Here is a 24054-nt window from a genome sequence, read left to right on the forward strand (position 1 = left end):
GAAAAAATGGTAAATTTAACGAAGTCTATTAAATATAACTTCAGGAAATAAAGTAAAGGAATATAAAGAAAATATGTTTTGGCGTCTTTCACGTTACGTTTAGCTCTCCATTCACAGTATTGAGGTACACATTTTATTCATGGGCCGCTTAAACTTTGAAATAATATGGTATAGCATGCTAGCTTTTTTCTCGGTTGTTCATGTCTAACGTCCTTCTCTAATCCCATAAATTCTTTTGGTTCGTTTAGAACATCATTACAAGAGGGATTAAACATTGCCCACATCAGAGCAGAATTATAAAGGCTATACAAAATGTTGGAGTGGTTTTCGACTCCCACTCTTACATCCAGAAATTGACTAAAAAGAAACATAAATGCCAACTTCGGTTGAATGAAGCTTTAGTATATTTCATAGGTGCATTTCTTGTATATGTATAAACTAAGTCTGAAATTCCAATTCTTCTTCTGTATTGGCGTAGACGCCGAAATCTTCCTCTCCCTCTGCTTCCCCCGGCGGGTACTGCGTCGAACACTCTCAGAGCTAAAGTGTTTTAATCCATTCAAATGGCATGGCTTAACCAGCGTAGTCGCTGCCTCTTAATATTCTAAGCAGCGTCAATGTCGTCGTATATCTCGTACAGCTCATCGTTCCATCGACTACAGCACTCTGCAGAACCTTTCTCTCAAAAACTCGTAACGTCGTCTTATCATATGTTGTCATTGTCCACGCCTCTGCAAAATACAGAAGGACAGTGACTTGTAGAATTTAGTTTTTGCTTGTCGAGAGAGGACTTTACTTCTCAATTGCTGTTGAAGTTGTTGTTGGTGTTAATGCCAGTTCCAAGATATTCGGCTTCAAAGTTATGACCGTCAACAGAGTCGTGGCTGGCAAGTCACGAATGCGACTACTGTTTGTACAGTGTTAGGAGATATTTCGTTTTGCCCTCCTTCACTATCAGAGCCATTTACTTCGCTTCTTAATCCAACAGCAGCTGCACATTCTTAGAGAAGATTGTACCTTCTCTATTCAGATGTGCAGGTAGAAATATTTTCTCTGGGAGTAGAGTGAAGAAGTCACTCAATAAGGAGTCGCCTTGTCAGAAATCCCGTTTGGTTCAGATATACCATTCAGACAAAGGTAGCTCCATTTCATGCTGTCAAAAGCAGGTTTAATGTGTGTCAAACCTCTTTTCATGGGTCCGAATTTACGTTTCTGAATTACGATTACTTAATTAAGAAAAAACATATTTTGTAAAAATCTTTCTATGGATTTTGATCGATAAGTTTGAAAAGCAGCTATATGCCACATTGGTGCGAACTGAACTGAACTGAACAATAAATATGATCGACGATTATAGCACTGCCTTGAACAAAAATCTATGAAAATTTCATGACATCTTTGAAAGAAAGAAGTTTTCCTTAGATGAAATTGATCCGCTATCAACGGTTCCGACAAATAAGCTGTTTTTCGGGTGGAAAATAACGTTTTGAAAATTCCAGATCGATGTCTCAGAAACTGAGAAACATTTAGGGTGTCTGTTTCTTCCCATGAGTTAATAACTTTCAGAGTATAATAAGAATTTTAATTCAGCAAAACAAGACTTACTATATTTTAATTTCTAATCTACTTTCCATTAATGCCAGAAAAATAGTAGCGCCCGCCTACGCCTCAAATTCATCACATTACTGTGCCGCTAAATCGCTACGTAACGCAGGCAAACAAGAGTTGAATGATTTCTGAAATTTATAAATATATGTATCTATGTAAATTTATGCCGTCTGCATTGTTGCCGCATCAGCATAAATTCCGCACTGACTTTGCGTCAAACTTCTACTTCGTACGCATGAAATATGTACTGGCGCTCGCAAGCACCTAAAATACAAGGCAAAAACAATGAGTGGCGGGGAATGACAGCGGAGAGAGCCATATATATTTACGATGCCGGTGATGGTGCTGTGAGGGAGCAGCGCATAAAGTGTTTGTTGTCAGCCACGCATCAATGCTTTCGTAGGCCCCCAAAGGCCGCCCGTAATGCTCGCTTTGTCTTTATGGATTCCCCCTCGAATCAGGCTCACAAAATTCAGTATGCATTGGAGTACAAGAACAAATGCACAGGAAAAAGGATTGCTAGCGATGTGCACTTGCAATGACAACAAAAACGTCAACATCAGCCACATGATAACGTTGACAGTCAACAATGTGCCTGTGTGCGTTGCTTGTGAGTTAACAATGCGCCATTACATACATACAATTACATACACATGAATATGTGCGTATATGTATATGCAAATAATTAAAATCCACATAACTGGCAGGAAATCCTGAAGCGGTGATGAGATCCTCAGAAAAGTCAAAATAGTGGTAATACTTATGAGAGACAGCCAAAGTCAACACCTAGTCAACAGCAATCGAGACATCGTTTCGCAAATCGGCCAGATGTGTCTTGGAACGAAGGGCAGCAGTGGAGAGTGTCGCCTGAAGCAAGCGACTTCACTTCTACTGAGTGCCAGGTTACAAAAGCATCGAGGGCGTTATCAACATTGGAAAACCCATGCGTCGTCTATACGACGATCTGGACAGAAGCATGCTTAGGATAATCAAAACCCAATGGAACGATCTACCTGTAAGTCGAAATACTCACCGGTCACTGTTTAATGGCGGCCCACGCAAGAAGAAAGTCGGTAATGATGCCTTCAGCGAACCAAAAGACATAGTCGAAACTGATATGCTGAAAGTGCTTTGTATACGTAGCGGTTTTATGATCCATTTTTTATGAGCTTTAGGTAACTCAACGGACCGGTGTTCTAAGCTGTCCAAGTGAGAACCTTCTTAGTATCGACCTCTTAACCTAACCTAACTTAAGGTACTAGGAAAACAATAGAGCATTTCTTGGGCACTTGTGGTGGTAGACAAGGCTTCGCTTTAAGTGTTTCAGGTCACCACGGTAGGAGACACTGAAAGAGGTATCGATAGTGAGGCCATATAGTGTATTGATGTTCACTCCAAGAGCAAGCATCCTAAACGATGATTGCGATGATCTCGTAACTGAACTCCCCCCGGTATCACAAAGGACCAAACCTGGTCTAAGCGTGGCTCTTCACCCTACCAGATTAACCTAACCTCAATCAAAGTCTGGTTTTTGGGTACAACCGTCATAACCTTAGCTAAACGAATTAGAGATGATCCTTGCGAGCCATCTTTTTTTAAATTTTATTGTAATACCTATGGAGCATCTTTAAAAAACAAAATTAAAGAAAATACTTACATATGTATATGAAATCAAAGCTCTTCTCTATATGGGTACAGTTTCAGTTCTTACTAACAAATATCATCTCTGATATCACGTAATCATCCCTTCCTTCTAAACTTTTCCAACCGGCCATCTCCTACACCGCTCATCCACTGAATCGCGCTCATCATTTGCTGTGACATTTCTGTTCGCCACACGACTTGCTTGCAGCAATAAACATTATGAATTCATATGGTCGGCCAGGACTTGCTCGTCTGTTTAACTGTCTGATTTGTAGCCTCTTTCAGGCCGGCGAGTTTGTTGCAATTATTTGTGGAATGAGAAATAAATGAAAAGTTGTTACAACTTGCAACAAGGCAGGCATGTAGTATGTTAATATCCTCGAGTCGAGTGTAAACAGACACATGTGCATCTACATATGAACATACTATGTATGTGTGTGAGCTGGTGGCTCATCGATTTAATGGATATGTGGGACTTTGTTGGAACACAATGCGTTTTGAAATGATACACAGTCGATTTTTGAACCCCGATGGTATTTCGTAGTTTCACAACAAAGCAAATTTCGTGATAACTTCAAACTGCTTTCAGTTGCTTACATAACTACATAAATACTACCATACATATGAGTTTAGGATCATTTGAATAGTCTCATCAAAATTTTAACATGACTTTTCTGCATAAATGTGGCTTCATTTCATTGATGCAACGTTTAATCATCTTCTTTAAAGCTTTGGTGGTAGGTAGATTATTGCAACAAGACTGTAATTTTAAATAATCCCATAAAATAAAATCTAATGGTGTTAAATCACACGTTCTAGGGGGTCAGTTCTGATCACCAAACCGAGAGAGCAATGGGCTGGAAGTGTCTCATGCAGTAATATCTTCACGGGCTGTATGACACCACATATTGCCCACATCAATATCATCTTATTTCGACAAAAAGAAATGGGTTATCTTGTTAATGCTTGACCAGTCTTATTTTCTAGCAAGCATGGTTCAATTATGCCTCCAAACCAAAATCCATACCAAGTAGTGCCAAGTTGTGGATGCATTTGGTTTTCAACAATCACATGTGGTAATTTTTGGTCTAGCGAACCCATCAAGATGAAAATGTACTTCATCACTTAGCATGAGTTTGCTCAATAATGAAGATCCTTTGGGAGTTCCCCTTAAAACCAACACAAGTATTTGAGTGACCCAAAGCATTCAGTGAATGTCATAAAGACATCTAAAACTTGACTCATCTAAATCATCCACACGCCGGGCCTCAGTATCATCTTATTGACATCAGAGAGATAACATAGAGTCGGAACAAATCTTATAGTTCCACTCAACACAATCTGGTGTTGAGCATTGCTAGACTTCTATCAAAATAACTGAATATTTCGTAGATGTGGTAGACGTAGAAGTCTCAAAAGAGATGCTTATCAACGTAATTATGATGTCGACGCCGTGCAACAATCTAACGAATGGCGGTTCAAAACCAGTCGAAACGAAAACAACCACATCAACGTTGGTCAAAATTCACGGTTATGGTCATAGTTTTCTTAGATTATCGTGGTGCGTTTCCCCTGAATTCGATTCACAGGGTCAAACAGTCCTTAACTACTACTTGGCCGTTTTGTGGCGTCTACGCGGAGCAAGTTATCGTAAATGCAGCCGAAGAAAATTTTGAAGACGGTAAAGGAGTTTGTTTAAATGCTTGTAAAAATATTGTTTTTGTCAGTCTGGATCATTTTTGATGAGACGGTTTACCATCTCTAGTTCCTACTACTTTGTTATTTTAATCACATAAACCATCTTTTAAATAGTTAAGAAATTATGTCTGGTTGATTGTCTGAACGTTTTCCTTTTGATTATTTATAAGGTTAATGAAATAAATGTTAAGGTTTTATTATCATGGGTCTCTTTTCTCAAAGCCACCCATAATCCTAATCGTTAGAGAACCACAATACAGCTGATGGCGTATGCCGATGACATTGATATCATTGACCTCAAAAACCGCGCCGTTAGTTTTGCTTTCTCCAGACTGGATAAGGAAGCGAAGCAAATGGGTCTGGTAATGAACGAGTGCAAGATACCTGACTGAGTAGGCAATTGAGAAGAAAAGTCTTCTCTCGACGAACAAAGACCAAATTTTACAAGTCTCTTATCATCCCCGTCCCGCTATATGGTGCAGTGGCATGGACGATGACAACATCTGAAGAGTCGTCGTTAGAAGTTTCCAAGAGAAAGGTTCTTTGCGCAATGCCGCATGCGATGGAACGATGAGCTATACGAGATATAGGACGTCATTTACATAGTTAAGCGAATTAAGAGACACCGGCTACGCGGCTAGGTCATGTCGTCCGAATGAATGAAAACACTCCAGTTATGAGAGTATTCCACGCAGCACTTGCCGGGGGAAGCAGAGGAATAGGAAGACCCCCACTCCGTTGGAAAGACCAGGTAGAAAGGGACCTGGCTTCACTTGGAATATGTAATTGGCTTCAAACAGCGAAAAGGAAGAACGACTGGCGCGCTGTTGTAAACTTGGTTATAACCTCGTAAGCGGTGTCTACGCCAATAAAGAAGAAGATACTTTCCTACGAGATGCTACTTTATAGGATCTGTTTTTAGCAAAGTAAACTTTCTTTATGGTATTTTAAGAATGAAAGGAGGTTTTAAGAATAGTCAAGCAGATCCTTGCTGCTTTTCAGACGAATTTATACTTACCCTATATGTAAAATATTCAGAAAAATTCTCAATAAAAACACGGGCGTTTTAATATTTTTTAAATTCACATCTCATGTAAAATTTTATTTTCAATATTTACTTGTTTTCTTTCATATTTATCATAAAATTAAATTAATAGTTCTTTTTAATTATTTATTTATTCGCAATACATTTGCTTACTGCAATTTATGTGCTCGCTATTGTTCAGTACTTTTACAATTTCTACATAACCTCACATGTCTGGCTGCAACAAAATGCCACTAACACTAGTGTGTTGGTGATTATAGCCCACAGCTTTTATGCTTTCAATGTTTATTTATTTTATTTTTATTATTTTTTTTTTAAATGTTACTAAATTTTCGCTTCAAAATTCGCGTTTTTCATTCCTTATGTAACAAAGAGCTGATTTGTTTGTTTTTATTGTAATGCAGTTTACAGTTATTGACCATTTATTTAGTAACCTAAAAAAACGTTGAATTTTTTTAATTTTTTTTGTTGTTGCAATTGTCTGACGTCTGCCATGCGCTGTTTACTCGTGAGTTTTCGCTGCCTTTCTATTGTTGTTTTAGTTGCTTAGTCTGCTTGTTTTTGCTTAACGGCACCGTTATGCATATGCATAGTGTAGTATGTGTGTATGTGTTCGTAAATATTGCCACTAAAAACGTGTAATAAACATGCTAATTCAATTTATTTATGATTCGCATTTGAATTCAGTTTTTTGTATTTTTTTTTGCAATAATTGTGTTAATTTTTTAAATAATTTTATTATTACTTTTTATTTGTTTGCTATTTGTTACACAATGTCATATTAATTACATATATAATTCGTTTATTTCTGTTGTCGTTTCAAATGCCATTTATTCGCGTAATACATACATACATTAACAGTTAAGAGTGTGTGGATGAGAGTTTTTGTTTTTGCTCTTAAACAATACACTTAAATAGTCCTTTATCATAATTAAACTTTTCATACTCATTTTTTGTGTATATATGTATATGTATACTTTTTTTGTATAACTATTTCAGTATATTTTCATGTGAGTACTTAGTAGTAGGATTTACTGTATACATTTTAATTTATTTTGCTTAAGTTTTTTGATTTAATTTCTTTTAATGTTTTCGTGATATTTTTTTTTATTTTTTTATTAAATATTTTTTTTTGTTTTTTTATATTTCAAAATAAAATTTTTATAATATTTTTCCAAAAAAAGATGGTATAATAATATTTGATTTAATTTTATATTAAAATTAATTTTTTCAAATATTTTTTTGTAATTTTTTTTAAATTTTTAAATATTATAATTATTTTATTTTTATATATAATTATTTTTCTCTTCTATACTAATCATGGCAAATATGTATTTTTTAGCTTTCTCTCCTTTTTTCTTTCCTTCATTACACTTATCTTTTCGTTCGTTTCTTTATCGTTTTGATAATAATTTTTATTTTCTGCATATCTATATAACATACTTTTAACTTTTAAGACCCTATACTGTAAAATTTAAACTTTTCGTGTTTCTCCTGTTACTTTTTAGCATTTTTACAGACGATAGTTACATAACACTAATGTATTTATTATAAATGTAATTTCATATAATATTAATACACATTTTGTATTCACATTAATTATTTATTTAGTTAATTTTATTACAATTATCAGCATTACGTTAATTAATTAATTAATTGCATATTTCTAATTATAATTACATTAATTAATTATTTAATTAATTACATTTCAGTAGTCAAAATTACCTTAAACAGTTAATTATAATTACTACATGCCATTTGCCATAATTACGTCACATAAATAATTAATTACATCACCATAATTATAATTACATTAATTAATTACATTTTTTTGTTGAAAATTTACACTCGCAAGCAATTTTATTCTTCCTTTTATAAAACTAGTTAAATACCAATACATATTAACAGTTAGTTGTCTATATAATTAACATTATCATATCTATATACTTAAGTTTACATATAAAATTACACTTATCATTACCACTACAATTACTTGTAAATTATATTTAACATTTTCCATTCCAAATTTACACGCAAATCGGCCTGCTCACTGCCTTAATTACTACCAATATACAATACCGTTACATTATACTTAAATATTACACACGTGGTATCCTCATATACATATATACATGTATGTATGTAAAAAAAACATTCCAATAAGCAGTATAAAAGCAGTGGAAAAACTAATTAATAATTATTAATGCGCCATAAATTGTGCTCAGTTCATTAACACACACTATTTTCATAAAAGTATTTATAGTATGTATATAATATATATGTACATTTACAGTTATTGGCAATCGAAATGCTATACATTTTAAATTAGCTTTTTGCTGGATGGCAGTAAAAAAATTCGTTGCGCTGCGCTGCGCTCACAAGCGCAGCAGGAAAAACCCGCTCAATTCTTAAGGGTACTTAAATTCACTGTTAAACACAAACAATTTGCATATTAATCAGTATGTATGTATTTAACGGTAATTTTTATTTATGCTAAGTTTTTTATTAATTTTTCACAATTTTTTATGGCGAACAAGTGTTGCTCAAATGCAGCTGCGAGCAGCCACAGTTAGCGCTCAAAAGTTGCATGTCTCACTCTGTATGTGAATCTGTGTGCGTGTTGCTCTACTTTATTTAAGCTTTCGTTTAATTAATTTACATTATATACATTTTTATGTATATATATCTTACGTTTTTATTTTTTTCTTGATTTCCACTAATATTCCCGCATTATTGTTGTTGCAGCTGCTTATTTGTTAACGCTAAGTGCCGCTTAACGCTGCTTAAATAAGTGAAAAACATTAAAAATAATTGCGATTTTATTAAATTTGTAATATTTAAGCTTTCGCTGCTTTTTCCGTTTAAGCTTTTGATTAAAAGTCAAAATTAATGTCAGCGTTATGCAGCGGAATTAAGTTATGCGCATGAAGCTGGTAATGAGAAAGTGCGCAGTAATTAAAAGTTGGCTCAAAATTATTAAAAAAAAAAAAACAAACAATTATATAAAAATCATTGTGGGTGTGTGTGTGCATGCCAAGTCGCATGTGTGTTTATTTGTCAGTTTTTTGTCGGCTTTAAAGTATTTAACAATGCGCTAAATTAAGCAAATTAATTGCAATTAATATTCATTAGCTTAGTGGGGTAATTAAAATGCATAACTATGAATTCAATTAAATTTTTTAGCTCTCGCATACACACACATACACATTGTCACCTGAAATGCAAAACAAGGTATCATCGAAAAAAACTCAAAATTGAGTACAAACTAACTGATATAACCAACATATAACCAATACATTATCAATGTATAACCAAAAATCTAATTTTATTTCAATATGGGTGGTTTCTATTATATTGTTTTCCTTTCGCCTGTAAACTTCTGCAAAGTGATCTTACGCTCTTTTACATTTAAGGTGACGATATATTTATTTTCGAACTTTAAATTTTAATAACTGGGGTTTATTGTAGGCTTTTTTCATGTGTAATATATTAATGTAATTACATTATATTACAGCAATATAATTTTTCTTTTTTTTACATCAATTTTTAATTTTCATTTATTTATTATTTTTATTATTTTTATTTTATTTTCATTAAATTATTATTATTTTTCGTCTTCTTAAAATTACACATTTTTCGTTCTATTTCGCTTATTCCTACTAATTACGCACAAATTCCTCACTTACTCAGTTGATTACATGCCTGTATGTATTTATATATAAAAGTACATACAAATTAATGCTAATTCTAACTGCTAATTTTCTTAAGTCTAGCTCCTACGTCTGCGTATTAGTTTCTTACTTTTATTACTTTCCTTTGCGCATAATATGTAGAATTCGTGTAGTCGTATAAAATGAAATTACAACTCGTTTAATTGTAATGAAATATGCAATATCACAGGTACATTTTTTATTAGTAAAAATCATAGACTTTTTTTTAATAATAGTAATGGGAAATGTGGTCGCATTCAATCAGTTTAGGCTCAATAGTAGAAACATTGATTTAAAAAAAAGAAAAAACTTTGACGGAGTGTTCAAATAGACAAATATAAAAGAACATTTTCAAAAAAAAAAATATTATACAAAATTTAAAAATTATTTAATAAATTTCGAAAACACACAATCAGGGAGAAAGACTAAATCGTCATCTAAAATGCAAGACAAAACATCACCAAAAAAGCGAAATTGAGTTTTTTATTGCTCACGATTCCCTACATCATATTATACATATATGTATATATATATATGATGTATGTATATGTTGCATAAAATTTTCAGCTTCCGCTCTCAGATGTATTCAATATATAACTATTTTATAACCAAAACTTAAATTTTGTTGCAATATGAGTGGTTTTTATTATACATTTTTTTTCGCCTGTAAACTTATGAAAAGTGATGTTATGTTATTTTGAATTTTAGGTGACGATATACATATTTATACTGTAATAAATCCCTAAGTGATCTTTCTGATGTTCGTAACAGATTTGACAAAATCGCAAAATCGAAGACTTTCTTGACTGTAATATGAAAGAAAATACTCTTTAAAAGAAAATAAAAATTTCGAAATAAATAAATAGTTAAATAACTAACAATAGTTCTTAGAAAACTCCTAAATTTATGCAAATAATTAAAACGTCAAAATATAAATTATCATATTTTAAAAATAATAAATGGAAAATAATGTTTCATGGAACATTTTAAATTAAGGATTTTTAGACAAGGTTTACCTCAATAAAATCAAATAGAATTATTTTTATTTCAAATTTTAATTGAAAATCTGTGAATTCTCGACTTTACTGCAGTAAAAAGAAAAAGATCGCTAGAAAATAGAAATATTATTTATTATTATTAGAGTAAATTTGCATATAAAATTCGTATGAAATTATTGCAGAAACTCAAAAATCATTAAAATTAACAAAAATTATTAAGTCCTTTGCATACAAAAAAATTTAAAATAAATAAAATGAAATGAAACTAAGCCGTACTAATTACTTTTGATTTTTTATTTTATTTTATTTTGCTTTTGTGTTCAGATACGTGACACATAACAGAATTTATATAAAAAATTCAGAAATATAATTATATATTTATTATATTATATAGAGAACATAGCTACTATTACTTAATTATTAAAATTATAAAAAAAATTCATCAAAAATGATGATTTGATTAGTATATTTGAATAATTTTGGACCCAAAATAAAAGTGGATTTTATCAAGACCTTTTGATTAATAAAACAAAAAAATCTCAAACAAAATTATAAAAATAAAACAAAAATATTATAAATCGCATTTATGAAGACAATTTTTACATTTTTTAATGCTAAATTAAAAACCGAAAAATAGCAAAATCTCTAACGAAAAATATTAAAATAAAAAGTCGCTATAAATTGTCGAATTTTATATGAAACTAATCGTGTACTCAAATCTCAAGAAAATTGTAAAAATATTGTCTGCTTTTTTATTTGTTTAAATTTCGAAATTATTCATCAAATTAAACATGAAGAATACTAAATATTTCAATAAATCGTAAAAAAAATTGTTTTTTCCTTTTTAGCTGCTTTTATTTCATTGTTATTGAAAAACTATATTACTCTTTTATGTCTATTGTTTATGGAAGGATTCGAAAAATTCGAAAATAATAATACGAAAGGCAGAAACTTACTGACTGAAACCAAAACAATGCATTTTTTTAAAAAAATTTGTCGAAAAACAACACAACTAAAAAATTTTTAAAACCAAAATTAAAATTTTCGCAATTTCAAGCGGCTTAAAAAGTTTCATAATTTTCTTTAAAATTTTTTTATCAAAAAAAAATTTAGAAAATATATAAACATCAATTATATGGCTTTTACGCTTTACCACTTATAAGTAAGTAGTTGTAAATAATAGAGTGTAAAGAACGTTTTAATTACAGTTACAATTATAGTAGGTAACCACTAACCATTCGTCATTGTATGCGTTTTGTGCTCGTAAATTTCATATTTAATCAAATTTCATCCCATTATATACAAATTTGCACTACAGACCACCGCAGCACGGTCGCAGTTTGCCTTAACGAAATTCGGAATTTTTCTCTTTCTATAATATATTTCATGAGTTTATTTAAGTTTATTTCAATTGATTTGTTTCAGTGAGCACACTTTTTAAATTCATTGAAATAGCAACCATTTAAGTGAATTTGCTTATTTTATTTACATAAAGAATTTCGCTGAAAGTTATGTAAAGTCTGAACACTTACACATTCAATAAGAAGTCATGTGAATTTTCTTTTACATCTTACAACATAAATTTTGAAATTTGCTTATAAAACATCGGTTTTTTTGAATTTTGTTTTTATTTTGCAATTTTATCTACATACCATAAGTGTGTATGGTTGTAATTTTGTTTTGCTTATATTTTTGTTCGATTTTCACTCATTGCGGTACGTATTTGCGTTTACAAGTGTTCGTGTTTCGGCTTCGGCCAAAAATATGAAATCTGTACATTGTTATTTATAGTAATTATGAATATTATTCATCACAAACACACACAAACATGTCCTAATTTGAAGTGTATTACCCTGTGATTGGTTTTTCATTGTGAAATTACTGTATGTCCTAAAAGTTTGTTGACGCTCTTTAATGCGGAGACTTCAGACTATTTTTATTTTGATTCAAAAATTTCAATTAAAAGAAATTAAAAATGTCAATTTCAATTTTATTTTCTATGCACAAGTTAACAGTTTTAATTTTTTTTTTGGAAAATCTGGTTTTGGAAATGACATTGACTTGCGAACTTTTATTTTCAGCTTTTCTATTGAAGTTGGCAGTTTCATTTGCAATTTATTTGTGTCTATATCTTTCTTTGTATATGTATTTTTCAGTATGGTCATAAATGCATTTGTTATTGTTCTAAATCAGTTATTATGGCATCTTTTGTCCTATGTGTACATATATATACACTTAAATATGGCAGTCGGTTTGTGAAATTTGTAGCCGCTTGGCAAAGCTAAAAATATTTAGTTAAGTAGCAATTCTATTGCACTTTAATGCTTGTATGGTATTCTGTTATAAAATGCTCTGACTGTCGCTAAAAAACTCTTTAACTTTAACGTAACCTCTAAGTGCGCTGTAACGTAGGTGTAGATCAAAGAAAGATTTTATACTGTTATATAGTAAGTAAATCGTAGCAAATTAAAGAAAACATAAAATAATCAAAAAATTAAATAAAAATTATAAAAAAATTAAAAGAAGTAAAATTGAGATACATACTTATATTAGAAGTAAATGGTTTAAAACACATATAAAAGATTAAATAAAAAAATGTGAAAATAAATATAAAAGAAGCAAAATAAACATTTTTATAAAATTATTTTTTTGACCGCAATTTTCATTTTGACGATAACGAATAAAAATAAAATGAAAACAAACACACAAAAAAAAAATATTAGAAAAATAAATAATATATAACACAAAAATTAAAAGAAATTGTAAAAATTTAAAAATAAGCAACAAAAAATTGAAAAAAAAATATGAAAGTCCAAATTTTTCGTCTAGACAATAATAAAAAAACTGAAAATAAAAGGGCCAAAACAAAACATAAAAAAATTAATAAAAGTCTATAAAAAACTAAAAGAAAATAATACAAATTATTTAAAAAGACATAAAAATATTATAAAATTTGAACAAAAAATACTTAAAAAAATCATAAAATTCAAAAATATGTATGTATGTATATACAAAAAATAAACAACACATTTTTTATAGTCCCATCATCTTGACAATAAAGAATAATAAATCTAAAAAAATATTAAAATAAATAAATAAAATACTTCAAAAAAATTAAAATAAAATAATATGAAACATATAAAAAAATATAAAAGTATAAAAAAAATAAATACGAAAAAAATATTTGTAAAATTTTATTGTAAACTAATAAAAAATATTAAGAGAAAATAATAAAAAATATCAAAAAATATTAAAAAATATAATGAATATGAAAAAATTAAGAAAATCAAAATAATGTATAAAAATAAAAAGAAAATGAGAAAAATCTGTAGTCTAAGAATCGAATATCTAAACGTTTTGCAACTAATTTTTAAAATATACTTATGTTTAATAAAAAAGTAATTATTATTTTTGAAAATATTTATCAATATTCCTTAAAATTTAATCACTCACAACATAAATTGTAAACAAATATTTCTGTATGTAAATTCTTTAGTAAAAACTGAAACTTGAAAATTGCGAAAGTTGAATTCAATAAGATATTTCGATTGGAAACAGAAACTCTCTTCTAAAAAAACTTCTTTCTTTAGAGCTGTGGCTTTAATAAATGAACAGCTAAATAATATAAGATAAAATAAAATTCTGTGAATTTGATAATATATTTGCTATATTATTCAAAAATTTTGTTAAATCATTTCAATGAAGTAACTTTACCAAAAAACAAAACTGCTATATTCCAATCAGTGTACACTTTAAAAGAAAATGTTAAAATAACAGCGATAGAAGATTTAATGTAAAGCATTAACAGCGATGTGGTTTTATAGGCTTGCTTAAAATAGCTTATAATAAAAAAAAATATTTAAAAATATTAATTTCAAAATCGTTTCAAAACAACAACAAAAAAAATAATAATAAGTCGAAACTTAAAATATAAAACTTAAAAAAACTATTTTTTTTTCTTTCCCACAGTAAACTCTGGACTAACACTGTGAATTAAGTGAACAACTGTTAAGTCAACAGCCCAACGGTAATATGTAGCCGCCCACGCAAGGCAGAGGACATGTAGACATGTAGCACACAAAGTTTTTCTTAGCAGCCAGAGCGAATGGCAACCATATGACACAGTTTATTATTTATTAGAAAAGTTATAAAATATTTTTAAATACACAAAAATAGAAAATAAGCTGCTTCTGTTGTCTTTCCATGCCGCCACCCACGCCCAACAAGCAAAACTCTGGCCCACCACCCAACAAGCGCGGAAGAAACAATCATTTATCACCGCTTTCGGTAATTTATTGGTGCATAAACTTCGCTTTTATACCGCCATTGCCTTAGATTTATACCAGCACTATGATAGATTGTAGACAAAACGCGATTGCTGGCAATCAAAGCGGCAAAGAAAGGGGAAAAGGAAGAAATAGAAGAACACGGTGAAAGAAGAAACGCATTGCCTTAAAAGCACAGGATAAACGCCAAATGGGCAGACATTGGAAATTGCCTGTTAAACGATTGAGGCATTTTTCGTAGCATAGCTTTAGGGGCAAGTATAAAGGACCGCTAAAACGCCACTTTGCTACTGCTTGTTGCAACAACCGTACGGAGTGTGACATATTTAGACTATTGACATGTTGTGCTATATAGTACAGTTGTATTTATATATGAAAGCGGGAGTTACATAAATTTGTGCGCCGAAAAAAAGCGCGCTTAGTAACAGCAGCACCATTTATACGGCTTACCAACTGCAAGACGGCGGCACAATTTGATTTTGTTTATGTGACTTAGTGACTATTTGCATTTGAAAGTATGTTGTCAGCAATTGACGTTGAATTGTGGCAAGCAGTCGCTGCTGAAAGGTAGCCATTTTTTAAATTGACGCGTCGGTATGCCAAAGTATAGCGTTTACTAAATGGAGCTTACGTAGTTCCGAGTATAAACAGGCATATAGGGTGCTATTCTAGGTACGCCGCGTCGCTTTTGCGTTGGTAAATTGTTTTGGTGTCGCGCTGTTGGCTTGCAAAATGTGTGGCAGTCACGCGAGAAAGCGTGGAATTGCACTGCAAGGTTGAGTTTGGGCACTGAGAGCTATGGTTGTGTGAGTGGCAAGTGGAGGTTGTCTGGCAAAATTGGAAATTGCTTGAAAATTATGCTATTTTAGTACCTTGAGCGAGTAGTTGCATTCGCATAGCAATATATTGTTGTTGCCTGACGCGTTCGTGTCTATGATTTCGTGGGTAAATGCCGTTAGAAGTTAGAAAAATATGCAATTGTCTGTCAGTCGGCAGCTAGCGCTGCTTTAAAGTCTCGCTATTGTTATTTTCTATTTAAGTTTGTCTTGTTAGTTTGTTGTTGTTTTTATATTTGTCCGGGTTACATGTAACGTTCGCCATTGTTAGCGGTCGTGCGCCTTATGGCGGCGCCTAAAACTACACAACCATTTTTATGCACACACAGAGACAAGCGACGTTGCGCCTCGTTAAAACACTAGCTTAACCTACACACACACGCACACAATTATATGGCTACACTATACATAAATACTTAACTACTCACCAACATACGCTTAATTCGCTTAGTTTCAACTTACATACCACTTACATAGACTACTCACAAATTAGCGCCGCGCCGATGTTGCCATTACCTTCACTGTTGCATCGGCCCACGCCTACAGCATGCTCATAGATTGGCAGCTGCACCGTAGGTAACCACTAAAAGTACATAACCACATCACTCACGCCGGCCGCATATCAATTGCCCTGCTGCGTCACCAGCTTGCCAGCAGCGATAACAGCGCGGTTGTCGCCGCCACCGCCTAGGTGCGCGCTGCTTGGCGGCGGCATACCTGGCTCGCCCGCCTCCGCGTACAAGCAGGAGCCTTCACTGCACGAGCAGGTGTCGCCTTCGCGCGAACTACTGCAGCAATCGCTGCAATTTCGGTGATCGCCGAGCACCTCATAACCGCAGGACGAGCTGCCGCCCAGCGTGCTTGTGTTGCCATTGCCGCAGCCGCCACCGACGCTCTTTAGCATGTGCTCGCGCTCCGTCGACTCGTTGATGTCCGCGTAGCCGCCGTTACTACTGCCGCCGCCCACCTGCTTCTGACAACGATAATTGCCTTTACCGCCCTCCTGGCTGCTCTCCGAGCGCAGTGTGTCGTTGCCATTGCCAGCGTGCGCCGCGGCCGCCGTTGCGTGCGCGTGATGTTGATGCGCGTGCATGTGTGCGCCGTGATGTTGCTGATGTGCGTGTGCGTGGCTGTGCGCGTGTGTGTGCGTATGTGAATGTCGCGAATGATCGGAACACTCGGAGGAACATTGATAGATGGGATTAGCGCCGCCGCCGGCATTGGGCGGCATGTGCGCCTGTAGTGGCTGATACCAGCCGTCGCCGGGCGGTGGCAGCGGTTGGAGCGGTGAGGCGAGCGCATCGCAGCTATTACAGGCGCTGTGGATGAAAGAGTAAAAACGAATTGTAATTGCAGTGCATATGTTAATTTGGCGGTGTAATTAAAAGTAACAACAATGTTGCGCGCACTTACCGTCCATTGGAGCAGCGTGAATTGTGTGTGCCCGTGGGCTGGTACTCGCTCATTGCGTGCCTTGGCGCCGGGTAGTGGATATGTATGTTGCGTGGCGGTAGTTGTGCGGTGCCCGCAGCACCGGGTGGAAAGTAGGGTGGCAGCGGTGGTGGATGTTGACCGGTTGGTGTGATCTGGTAACGATTCTGTGAGCCGCCCACACAGGGCAAAGGATTGTTGTAGTAATTCTCCGTTGGCCGTGAGGCAACGCATTGTGGTGACACACCCCACGTGGAGAAACCGCCCGAGGAGCTGCTATGTATGGAAGAGTTCAAAGCGCTGTTGCAGCAAGGCATGAGGGGGAACATTTTCATTTAATTAAAATCATATTAAATACTCTGTTGTTAAGCGGTAATTAATCACGCGCGCTGCGTGCAGCAAAGCATTTGCAACTTACCTCTGATGTGTTGACATGCCGGAGCCGCCGCTCTTGGAGCTTTTGCGTGAAGATTGTGGTGAGCCGGGCGCGTAGATTACGCCGCCTGTGTTAGCGCCGCCGCCACCATTGCAGCCGCTTGGCAGCGGTGGTGGGTGCTCTGGTGGTGGTGGCAAGAACTCTGACCAATTAAATTGTTCTGTTAGTTTTTCGTTTCGGTTTGTTTCAAGTTTTTATACAGCAAACACAATAATAATTACAACATTGAACATCAAAATATTTGGTTGAGCGTAAATTGTTTGTTGAGGAACCGGAAGTTGGAGGGAACATGAAATAGTAATATAGACAATATTTGTGGATTAGACGCAATATTTGATTGCATTTGCAATAATAATTAATTAAAGTAAATTAGTATGTAGTTTAAATTTTGATAATAACGTGATAAATCATACTGTGAACTATCAAGAAGTGAGTTTATTCAGAAATCATTTTTGATTACAAAAACTAAAACAATTCCTAAAAATAAAATCAATAATATGAAAGCGTTAGCTAAAAAAGATTTTTCAGCCTAAAAGTATATGCATGTCTTCAAATCTATATTTAGCGAAACTTATATTTAGAAGTAGACTCATTCCGAATAGTCTCCTAATCTAAGAGACTCAGCATTTAGTACTTTTTCCAAAATATTTTTGGAGTGGTTAATATTACTTGAATTTTCTATACATATACCTTTCGCTCCTAAAACTATGCATCTATTTTCTATTTCTATAGTTAAAGTATGATAAAAAGATGATTAAAAATATTGTTAAAAAAGCGAAGAAAAATATCGTCATAAAAAATTTGCCAAAACAAAATCTAACACACATTAATGAGTTAGCCTTTTCGAAAGCGACTTACCACGGCGAAAAATATATTGAAACTCTTTGAAATTTTTTTTGAGGAATCGGCATACTGGGCATAATCCAGTAGTTTCCTTTTCTGACATCTACAAAAGGCGGTTTTTTGAAATAGTTGGCAAGATGGAAAAGATTTTGAGTTGCAAGAATAGTTCCACCCCCAAAATTCTACTCTGGATCCGCCACTGGCCACTATAATCTGTGGAGTATGTCATCATATTCTGAACAGAAGCAAATTAGTAAACAAGTGTCAAACGAACACTCGCTTAAATTGCGATGCCTGCAATCAACAGCAATAACGGAACCACTTCATGTAATTCGGAGGGCTGAATTACAACACAAACGACTTGAGACGAAGAATTGCAAGCCTCATAAACAACTACTTTGAGATTGAGCTCTTGAAAAATACTAGAGTTTGTGTCGTGCCTCAATAAATAAACGCAGCCAACTTTGCGCAAAACTTTCGGAAAATTAATCAAAAAATCTCTCACAGGTTTCCCTGATGCATTGAGACGCGGTGCACAACGATCAACTAAATTCTATAGACACCAGTAGTCAACTTTATGAATGAATCATAGTTTTCTCTGAACTTTTTCGACTTGATAAACGCTAGGGACTTTCGAGATTTCACCAACTAACTATTTACTAAATAGTGATCAAAGTTCTTCACCTGATTTGGTTTGCAACCTTCATATATTGGTAGCTGTAAAATACTCATAATGTTACTATAAATCTTCAGGGAAATTTTAACTCAGCTTAGCTTGCTCTTCATACTCGCTTAAGCTTAGAAGGCAAGCGTTTGCTTGAAAAGTTTAACACTTTCAGAGCTTTCGCTGCGAGTGTGCTTTTTATGAGCTTTTTTGTTGCATGTGCAACAAGAGTATTGAAATGAGTCCTTAGTATATTCGGACATGGCACCACGGACCCAACCTTCGTTCTTAATTGTTTGAACGTAATGAGAAATTTTTAGGTTGAGGTTTTTGGTTGAGACGGAATTCAGACAAATTACTGAGAAGAGTCTGGCATCTGTAAAAAGTCTTTTGATTTTAAGTCATGCTGGACTTATTTTTTAAGATTCAACAGTTTTTGCTAAAAAGTCCTTCAAATTAAGCATATTCACCCCTCGGCATATACCTTATCTTTCAAGATCACCATATAATTGTTCTTCCCTAAGCTTAGGTAATACTCTTGCATGCATAGGATCAAGGAGCTTCAAATCAAGATTAGCGAAATATGTAAACCGGATGCCACAAAGCAATTTAAATTCCTGCAAAGCCGCCAGCAAAAGCTACGCCGCAACCTACTGCTTGCAACATAAGAAAAGTGACACTAAATAAAGTACTTAGCGGTAGTGAGGCCACATTACTAATGCGGCATTACCGCAATTTATCAGCTGTAAATCTAGAGCAACTCAACTGCTGCGGCAAAGCAGCAAATTGCCAACGGCTGGCAGTCAAAGTATTTACAATCTCTCAATTCTCCACATGCCACATGCCACATGCATACAATGGGAAGGCCCGCACAATGCCACGCTACTCAGCTAACACTTGGAAACAGGAAACACTTCAAAGGCCGAATGGTGAAGCAAGGAAAAATTTTCAAGCAACCTAAGGGAGCGAAGTGACACAAAAGGGGAAGCGCCGCAAAGTGAGGCATGCAGTCAAAGTTTTGCCGCAAGTAATTGAATTTTTAATTTTGCAAATACGAGAAATGCCAACTTAGCGAAGGATAAACGGTACAAATCACACAAGAAATAATAATGGCAGGCGATACACGAGCGCCGAGCACGACGAAGCGATTGAATGTTGCTGCCACACAGCGTAGAAAAGAAGTTAAAATAAAATAAAAAATAGAATTAAAGCTAGAATGTTCCACAAATCCTTGCTGCAGGGGTTGAAATTACAATGCAATCAGTTGAATGAAACGTGGCGAACAAAGCAGCACTGCCCTGCCTCTCCCTGTCTCCCCCATGCCACTTGAGCAGCTGTCAATAGCAATCAGCGGCAATAGACGACGGGCTGTTGGCACTCGATTTGCAGGGAAATAGTGAAAATAAAATAGAAAAAAAACACACACACATGCGCCAGCATGTATATGTATATGTGTGTATGTTTATGTGACTATAAATGATATTAAATGCAAGCGCAGTGTAAATACAATGGCAAAACTGCTTGCAATACACGAAATAAGCAGCAGCAAGGATATCATCGTTTGGAAACCCAAAAAAAATGTCGAAATCTCTTTAAGCAAATCTAATCGAGTGCGAAAACAAAAGCAATGTCAGCCAGTCTATGAATGCCGTGATAACATAAAAGAGAAAATATAAGTAAAAAATCCAAATAAAAGAAATAGAATTGAAAAATGAAAGCAATAGAAGCGAAAAATCAAAACAAAGCATTTTGTGAAGGCAGAGATGGAGCGAAGTGGATTTTGGACTGCTGTCAGCTGAGCATAAAGTGAAACGTAAATTGATAGCAAATCTTTTGCTAAATCGGATAAAAATCACACAGGGCCATATGCATTTACCATATACATACATATGCCTGTGCCTTCATACGTACTGATATGTATGGGTGCCTATAAGTGGCACAGGATATACATTTACCCAGCAGTATAATGATTTGTCACTTGATTACTTTGATAGCACGCATGTATATTAGTCTTTCGTTGGCTTCATTTGTATAAATATTATTGCATTTGGATATCCTGAGCAATGTACTCGTTTGCTACCCAGAAACATCAACAAAGAAACGTGGGAGACCCCATAACATAAATATATAAAGTGTCGAGTCATCTTAGCCCATCTACTGTATACAGGTATAAGTGGATTAGACCCTCAGATTTTGAGAAATAGAGACGACATGAAAGCTTCTATATGTCCTTTTATTCCCAATCGAACTATTAGAGAAAATAACTAAAAACTGATTGCTCAAAATCAAGTCCTTGAAAGTCAAGAATGTTGATTTTCCAAGACGTTTTTTCGAAATTTGGCACAGACTATTATCAGCAGCAGCGCTTCTATCACCGAAGAAATTGTCAGGATCTGACTACTAAATCATCTAGCTGCTATACAAACTGTTCGATGAAAATCAAGTCCTTATATGGAAAACCCCTTTAGTTGATAAGATATCTTCAAGAAAGTTGGCATTTTGGGTAGTCGAAAATATATTTTTGTATTTTATCAATAGATGTGTTTGCAGTCGTACATCTCCAGTTCTACCAATCACATTGTGTCATTCCTTATAGTGTTGGAAAGTTGAGATTTTAAGCCAGGTTTGACGTCTCGAAAGGTTATTCTGAGTGTTTGGTAGCATTGAAAAGGAATCATCTACTATGAGCTGCTCCAGTCTGGTCGAACGATTGATTCTACATGTTACTGTTAACAACTGATGCGATTGAAGCAAGCAATGGAAAAAAGTGCTTCGTCTTCCTTCAGGACTACGCTACGCCACATACATTTTTGGTGACTCGTCAAAAACTGGGAGGGTTTGGCTGGAAGTTGCATCCACAATATACCCCTGACCCTGCACCATTTGTTTCGGTCTATACAGAACTCTCTTAGTAGAATAAAGTTGGCTTTACGAGAAGCCTGTGAAAAGTTTTTGGCCGAGAAACCATAAAAGTTTTACAGACTGATGGAACAATGTCTCTAGCGGAAAAATGGCAAAAAAAGGTCGACCAAACTGGCACATATTAGAGTTCATTATAAATATAAAAAAGTTGAAGTTTGATTAGAAACATGAATAGACTTTTCCGACTACCCAATACTTGTCATGTGTATAGTGTTAGACCTTATAGCTATTAAAAGTTTATTCCTGTTTCTGCACGCCATTTAGCTTTAAGTCCTTTTCATTTTTTTGATATTTTATTTTATTTTTTTTTACTTAGTGATTCTCCTATCAGTGATTCCCCTAACTATTTTTCTGTTTAAATATGTTTTTTTCTTATATTCATAATTTAAAATTTTATATCCGCTAAGTCACTCATCTCCGAACAAGTTACTATAGTTACCACTTCTGAACGGAGTTCTTCTCATCTTATTCCACCTGCTACTGGGTTAGAACTGTATACTCGTAAATTTGCTGGTGGCAGCGAGCGATACAAAAGGATATCAATAACGAGTAAAACAGGAAATTGTTTGAACTAAGTGATGGCCGAATGGCAAGTAAAGACAAGGGACTTTAATATTTGAATTTTTTTTTTGGAAAACTAATCGAAGCGGAATACGAATTTAGTTGAACATAAGGAAGAATGGGATGAAATAGCAAATAAAGAATTAAAAGTTCAAAAGTCAAAAATAGTATCAGTTGACAGAGAGCAATTAGAGATAGTGAAGTAAATGCAGAGAAAAAAATAAATAAAACGATTTAGGAAGTGACAAGCAAAGCTTAAACTGAAGCTTAAAGTGATTAATTTTTGTGAAAAAAAAAAATTATAAAAGTTTACAAAAAAATAGAAACAATATTTAAAATGGTATATAGCAGCGATATATAAAACAAAAATTAAAAAAATATTATTTATAAAAAAATTACTAAAAATTCATATGTAGCACGTAGCATGAAAACCAAATTAAACTTAAGAAAAAAACCAAACAAAGGAACATCAAACATTTATATGTATTTAAACACAAACGGTACTCACCTGGCGGATACGGATGATAGTTGTGCTTGCCGCTGCCCACAATTGGCACACCAGGCGCATTAGCGCCCACACACTGTGGTGCATTGCCGTCGGAGTGCGGTGAGTTTGTGCCCGAATCCTGGTCAGTGCTCGACGAGGAGGTCTTCATGCAGGTGGTCTCTGTAGAAGAAGCGCCCACAATCATGGTCGTGGCATACGGTGTTGGATTCTCGGGACTCTGTGTGGAACAAAAGAAGAAGCAGAAAATGTAAATGCAGTAATGAATGCCGTGCATAATTTCACTTTTAGCGCAAAAATTTTAACATTATTTTGCTCACCTTGCGGCAGTTGTAGAAGGTGCTCATGTTGCGCGTGTCCACTTCGGCATAGTCGGTGCCACCATCGGACGTATAATTCGATTGACTATTCGCATTCGATAGCAGCTTCGTTTCGCTCAAGCCGGAATCCTTGTCGGTGTCGGTGGTGCGCCAGCCGCGGTCAATCCACAGGCTGTCCTTGCCGTTGATGTTCAGCGCGGTGATTTCGTTGGCGCTGACTACTGCAGTGCAGAAAGGCATGAAAGTGAGTGGACACAAAGAAGAAGACATGCAAATTTGGTGATGAAATATGGCAGTGGAGACAATTTTCGGTCACTCGTTAAATTTATATATATTTTTTTCATATTATGTACATCTTTATTTCTTTTTTGCATGAAGCGAAGTATAAAATGGAATTTCACGCAATCGCGAATGCAAATGAGTAAAGATGAGGCAGCAATTAATTTTGCGAGAATGTAAGAGGAATTTCGCGAACAAATTTTAATTAATTGCAGAGCGAGCGACGAACACATACCAATAGTATGTGTGTATGAAATGCATGTTGCAA

The 24054-nt window shown here is 34.3% G+C and overlaps 1 protein-coding gene across 1 annotated transcript in view; it reads right to left on the reverse strand.

Annotated features, from left to right (window-relative positions):
- Positions 1–16225: 16225 nt before the first annotated feature.
- LOC120773100 (protein sax-3) overlaps positions 16226–24054 on the reverse strand; it is a 111224-nt gene continuing 103395 nt past the window's right edge. Inside the window, exons 18-22 of the mRNA XM_040102071.1 lie at positions 23508–23728; positions 23191–23407; positions 17675–17852; positions 17239–17556; positions 16226–17144 (exon numbers count right to left, since the gene is read on the reverse strand). Coding sequence (XP_039958005.1) covers positions 16448–17144; positions 17239–17556; positions 17675–17852; positions 23191–23407; positions 23508–23728 — 1631 coding nt within the window. The 3' untranslated portion in view covers positions 16226–16447. The remainder of the gene's footprint in view (positions 17145–17238; positions 17557–17674; positions 17853–23190; positions 23408–23507; positions 23729–24054) is intronic.

The sequence above is a fragment of the Bactrocera tryoni genome, chromosome 3, assembly GCF_016617805.1.
Source record: "Bactrocera tryoni isolate S06 chromosome 3, CSIRO_BtryS06_freeze2, whole genome shotgun sequence".
NCBI lineage: Eukaryota > Metazoa > Arthropoda > Insecta > Diptera > Tephritidae > Bactrocera > Bactrocera tryoni.